Genomic DNA, 6,326 nt, shown 5'->3' with positions numbered 1-6,326 from the left:
CCAACGTACATCTCAAACAATACCAATACGGTCAAATATATCAAAACAATGCATTGAACCACAAAAAGAGTTGGGTCTAACACCAACACCAAATATTGGTATGTTATTCTAATTGCAAGTTTCTAATGCAGCTATTATCATTGTATTAAATTTTATGTAATCATATTGACATATATATCTAAATTGCTTACATTTATGTAGTTGCATACATGGATATCGGTGACCCAAACAATATATGTGAACATTGCAATGCAATCTATTGGTATGAGGAGCGTGTTAATAAGGCAGTGCGTAGCGGAACAACTAAATATTCAACGTGCTGTGGTCATGGGAAGATCAAATTGCCAAAGATGGTGCCACCTCCAAAAAGGATTTTCAACTTATTCTTTGCAAGAGGAAAGAAACGGAATGAATTTCTAAAGCACATAAGAAGCTTCAATAACATGTTTTCTTTTACATCCTTGGGGGCTAAGGTTGATAAATCAATCAACCTTGGAAATTGCCCACCAATATTTAGGATAAATGGGCAAAATTATCATTTGATGGGAGGATTAATGCCCGATCCTGGAAAGAGTCCAAAGTTTGCTCAATTATACATCCATGATACAGAGAACGAAGTAGAGAACCGCATAAATGCATTCAGGTAATACGATGCTCTATTTTTTTAATATGATATTAGTTACTATTAATTTAGTATAACAAAATTCTAACAACAATATGCTAATCTAATGTAATTGAATTTTTTAAATAGTGGTGCTGACCCCAATGACCAAACGCATGTTGATATAGTTCAAGATATCAAGCAAGATCTAGATGAGCACAATGTGTTGGTGCAATCATTTCGTTGGGCAAAAAATCAGATTGACAACAATCCAGAAGTTAATTTTAGGATGAGGTTGATTGGTAAGCGTCAAAGTGATGCAAGGACGTACAATCTACCCACTGTTTCAGAGGTGGCTGCTTTAATTGTTGGCGATCTAGACCACACACTCGGGCAACGGGACATAATAGTGGAGACCAAGGCTGGATCACTCAAGAGGATAAACGAGCTCAACCCAGCGTATTTGCCATTGCAATATCCCCTTTTATTCCCTTTAGGCGAAGATGGCTATCGAGAAGACATACAATACTGCACAGCATCCAATAAACCAACCGCTGCTAGGGTTCGGGTATCGCAGCGTGAATACTTTGCATACAAGATACATGACAGGTTCGGTGAACTGTCTTTGCTGTCATACGCCAAGCGATTATTCCAACAATTCTTGGTCGATGCATACACGATGGTAGAGTCGGGCAGACTACAGTACATAAGAAATAATCAGAAGGCATTGCGGTGTGAAGCATACAAGGGGTTGTCTGACGCGTTAACAAGGGGAGAGGTTGATACAAACAAGCAAGGTAAGCGAATCATCTTACCGTCGACATTCACTGGCGGTGCCCGATATATGATTCAGAATTATCAGGATGCGATGGCCATATGCAGACATAAGGGGTATCCAAACTTATTTATAACCTTCACATGCAACCCAAAGTGGCCTGAGATCCAAAGATATATGGACAAATGCAACCTCAACGCAGAAGACAGACCAGACATTGTATCTAGGGTCTTCAAGATTAAGTTAGATGCTTTAGTCAAAGAGATACGCACTGGCAAGCTATTTGGTATTGTAACCGCAGGTAATTTTACTAATTCCTTCTTATTTCCTTTCTACAAACATGACATCAATAGCAAATTTAAATAGTATTACCTACCTGTTTCTGTATTATTCAGTTTTTGGGTGTTAATATTTTTTTTTAATATATGCAGTGATTTATACTATCGAATTCCAAAAACGTGGATTACCACACGCTCACATTCTCATATTCCTCCAAAGGTTGTCAGAAGGATTTTCAGCTAATCAGATGGACCAGATCATATTCGCTGAAATACCCAACAAGGAACTAGACAGTGAGTATTATAAAGCTGTTGGGGAATTCATGATGCACGGCCCATGTGGACACGAAAGGCCTAAATCTCCATGCATGGTCAATCAAAAGTGCTCTAAACATTTCCCTAAGAAGTTTGTTGAGGTATCCACATTGGACGAGGACGGTTACCCTATCTACAGGCGTCGTGAAAATGGTGCAACAGTTGAGAAAAATGGGGTTCAGTTGGACAGCAGGTATTGTGTCCCGCATAACAGGTACTTACTGTTGAAGTATAAGGCGCATATTAACGTAGAATGGTGCAACCAATCAAGATCAATAAAGTATTTGTTCAAATATGTCAACAAAGGGAATGACAGGGTTACTGCTGAATTCTACAAGACCACAACTGATGCCAACGAGAATGCAACTGTGGATGAAATTACCATGTATTACGACTGCCGGTACGTGTCCGCTTGCGAGGCAGCATGGCGTTTGTTGTCCTTCGATGTACAACTAAGGCACCCGCCCGTTGAGAGATTAAGCTTCCACTTGCCAGATTGCCAAACAGTTGTGTTTGAGGATGATGATAGGATCGAGAATGTTTTAAATAGGCCGACTGTCAGTCACAGCATGTTCACCGCATGGTTTAACGCAAACAAGAAATATGTTGAGGCTAAAGAGTTGGCTTATATCGACATGCCAAACAAATTTGTATGGAAGAAAGATATTAGGGAATGGCATCCTAGGAAGAGGGGGTTCGCTATTGGACGCATATTTTTTGTACCTCCCGGCAGCGGTGAAGTCTACTACTTGCGATGTCTTTTAAACGTAGTTCGTGGCCCAACGAGTTTTGAAGACATCAAGACAGTTCAAGGTGTTGTATACCCAACCTTTAGAGATGCATGCTATGCTAGAGGGATGCTAGACGATGATAGAGAATATATTGATGCAATTAATGAAGCAAGTCATTGGTCAACTGCCAATTCTATGAGAAAATTATTTGTCATTTTACTGACGGCAAACTTGGTGAATCGGCCAGAGAATGTCTGGAATCACGTCTGGCACCATCTATGTGAGGATGTGCAATTTAACAAGAGGAAAATGTTGAAAGATATGGGTAAGTTCTTAATTCAATTTCAACACAATTAATTTTCATAATAAGTAATCTTTTGCTCTGTCATTACTGAAATCGATATGTCTTAATTCTATAATTACAGATTTGTGTTTGTCTGATGATGAGAAGAAGAACTTAGGACTTCTTGAATTAGATAGGTTGTTGCAGATGTACAACAAGTGTTTGAAAGATTACCCTGATATGCCAATCCCAAATTACGATGATTCTTTATTCTCGAACAATCGATTGTTGTTTGACGAGCTCAACTATGACCGACAGGCAATGACAGAAGAGTATGAGACGATGGAAAAACAATTAACTGATGAGCAGTTAGTTGTTTACGAAACTGTTCTGAGTGATATACAACATCAGAAAGGGGGGCTCTTCTTTGTATATGGTTATGGAGGTACAGGAAAAACATTTGTCTGGAAAGCGTTGTCTTCGAAGCTACGTTCTACTGGGGATATTGTGCTAAATGTTGCTTCGAGTGGGATCGCCTCATTGCTCTTGCCAGGAGGTCGAACAGCTCACTCAAGGTTCGCTATTCCAATAGCAATTAATGAGGATTCAACTTGCAATATATGCCAAGGGAGTCAACTGGCGGAATTGTTAATCCAAGCCAAGCTAATCATATGGGATGAAGCACCGATGATGCACAAACACTGCTTTGAGGCTCTAGATAAGACAATGCGCGATCTGTTACGCCACTGTGATCCTAACAGTGTACATAAGACATTCGGAGGCAAGACTGTTGTGCTAGGCGGTGACTTCCGGCAAATATTGCCTGTCATTCCTAAAGGTTCGAGGCAAGATATTGTTTCAGCTGCAATAAACTCATCTTACCTTTGGGATTCTTGCAAAGTCCTTCGACTAACCAAAAATTTGCGTCTTAGGACACTTGATGATTCAGCCAGAAAGGAACACATTGAACGATTTGCTGCGTGGTTGGCTGATATAGGAAATGGAATATTAGGTGGTCCTAATGACGGTCACGGAAAAGTTGAAATACCAGAAGAAATGTTATTGCCATCAAATGGTGACTACATCTCTACAATAGTTGATACTATTTTTCCAATGTTTAGGCAGGGTGGGTCTAACTTACAACAAATGGAGAATCGTGCCATACTTGCTCCAACACTAGATGTGGTAAACGAGGTCAATGAATATATGAGTGGTTTGCATGTGGCTGAGAGCAAGACCTACCTAAGTTCTGACACAGTTTGTAAGTCTGATGCAACAAATGGTATACTATATGATATGCATACTCCTGAATTCCTAAATGGTTTGAAAGCTTCTGGCATACCCAACCATTCTTTAACTTTGAAGATTGGCTCCCCCGTCATGTTGCTCAGAAATATAGATCACTCAATGGGACTTTGTAATGGTACAAGATTGATCATTACTAGGTTATCTGATCATGTTGTAGAAGCTAAGATTGTCGCAGGCCACAATGCCGGTAATGTAGTCTTGATTCCGAGGATGTCAATGACTCCAACTGATACAAGATTGCCTTTCAAATTCCAAAGGAGGCAATTTCCTCTAATGCTGTCATATGCGATGACTATCAACAAAAGTCAAGGGCAGACTTTAACACATGTTGGATTACTACTAAAGAAGTCGGTTTTTGTTCATGGTCAACTATATGTTGCTGCTTCAAGGATTAGTAACCCGGATGGGTTAAAAATTCTAATTCAGAATGAGGGTGGTGAGAGTAGTAACTATACTACGAATGTTGTGTACCATGAAGTTTTTAATAATTTGTAGCTTTTGCATTTTCATATAGTTGTAACATGTACTGTTTAATATATCATGTTTTTTTTTAAGTACATTGCCTGTTGCAGAAATCACAAATTAAGTAAGTTCTATGGATTCTATCATTGTAATATACATAATAAGTTCACATAATACTATTTAATTTCAGTCCGTGCAACGCACGGGTATCATACTAGTTACTTATAAAACGGGCTTTTCCAGTTGCCAGTCACCCCCATTCAGCGCCATAAACCCATAACAAATAGTCAACAACCTTAATTAACTCGTAAGAAGAAGACGATCGCCATTCGCCATGAAAGAAGAATCAAAGCAAATTTTGAGAATCTTAGAAGCCCTCAAACAAGCCTCAAAAGAACTCCAAACCAACGCCGCTTCCAAATTGCTCGACTCCGACTCGCCGTCTCCGGCTATCAAAGCTTTACTGGAACTCGGCGGAGCTGAGTCCGACTCGCTTCTCGCCGCCGACCCGCAGCTGAACGCCCTTACCGCCCATCTCTCCGACCTCAAGTCTCTAATCTCCACCTCCGAGGTTAAGCATGGCCGGTTTACCTCGTTCTTGGCTCGCCGTGTTAGGTCCCACGAGATCTCCAGGCTCGCCGGCTCCGTCGAGGCCGAAATCCAAGCCTGGATTGACCGGGAAACCATCGTGAGCCTCACTTCTCAGCTCCGGCGTTTCCGGTCTCTCGACCCGGCGCCGCACGAGGAATCGGTGATCGAGGAGAATTTGATCAATTTCCGCGAAACACTCGCGAGAGGGTTCGATTTAAGCCTCCAAGATTTGCTTCTCAGATCGCGGACATTCGCGGAGCTGGAGTGGGTGGTGTGCAGCGGTGATTGCACCAAAGGTGTTCGACAAAATGCTGCTTACGCGTTGAAAGAGCTAGTCCTGTTCAACAAGGATGTGTTCGTGGGGCAAGTCCTCACAGGAGGAATCATCAAAGCTTTAGCATCAATGGGCTCAAAATGGTCGATGGAAGTCCTATCATCTCTAATCAAAGCGATCAGAAGCCCTCTGGTGGACGAAATCCACTCAAACGGCGGAATCCCCATCATCATCTCCTATCTGCAGAGCTCCCAAGACTCAGAATTCAACGCCATGGCCATGGACTGCGTTCTAGAAATCGCTTATTTCGGGCGGAAAGAAGCAATTGAGGCGATGCTGAAAGAGGGGTTGATCAAAAGGCTTGTGGAAATGCAGAGGTCTGAGCTGGGAGGAGACTTGATTGATCAGAGTGAAGGTGGGAAATCTGGGAAGAAGAATGAGAAGATGTTGTTGGCAAAGCATCATCCATTTGCGAGCTGTGTAGCAAGATTTGCAGTGCAGATGGAGGTGGGAGAAGGGTTGAGGCAGAGAGAGAAGAGGGCAATGAAGCAGGAAGTGTTGAAGAGAGTGAGAGAGACCTCTGCATCTGATGCTGAAACTGCCACCATTATTGCAGAGGTCTTGTGGGGTTCATCACCTTGAAAACATCAATCTCAGTTAGCAACAAAAAGAAAAAAAAAACCCAGAAAATTAAACATGAGGTATAGG

The 6,326-nt window shown here is 41.6% G+C and overlaps 2 protein-coding genes across 2 annotated transcripts; both read left to right on the top strand.

The window, feature by feature from the left end:
- The first annotated feature begins 209 nt into the window (after positions 1-209).
- LOC116002332 lies at positions 210-4,119 on the top strand. The gene is made up of 5 exons (XM_031242444.1): positions 210-643; positions 752-1,677; positions 1,808-3,025; positions 3,126-4,058; positions 4,109-4,119. Exons 1-5 carry the CDS (start codon positions 210-212, stop codon positions 4,117-4,119), a joined length of 3,522 nt encoding a protein of 1,173 aa, XP_031098304.1.
- Positions 4,120-4,121: 2 nt separating this feature from the next.
- LOC116000839 (ATP-dependent DNA helicase PIF1-like) lies at positions 4,122-4,786 on the top strand. Its single transcript, XM_031240686.1, has one exon. The coding sequence runs from the start codon at positions 4,130-4,132 to the stop codon at positions 4,784-4,786; it is 657 nt and encodes a 218-aa protein (XP_031096546.1). The 5' UTR covers positions 4,122-4,129.
- Positions 4,787-6,326: the final 1,540 nt, after the last annotated feature.

This window comes from Ipomoea triloba, chromosome 13 (assembly GCF_003576645.1).
Source record: "Ipomoea triloba cultivar NCNSP0323 chromosome 13, ASM357664v1".
Lineage (NCBI taxonomy): Eukaryota > Viridiplantae > Streptophyta > Magnoliopsida > Solanales > Convolvulaceae > Ipomoea > Ipomoea triloba.
This window is presented reverse-complemented; position numbering and strand designations above follow the sequence as displayed.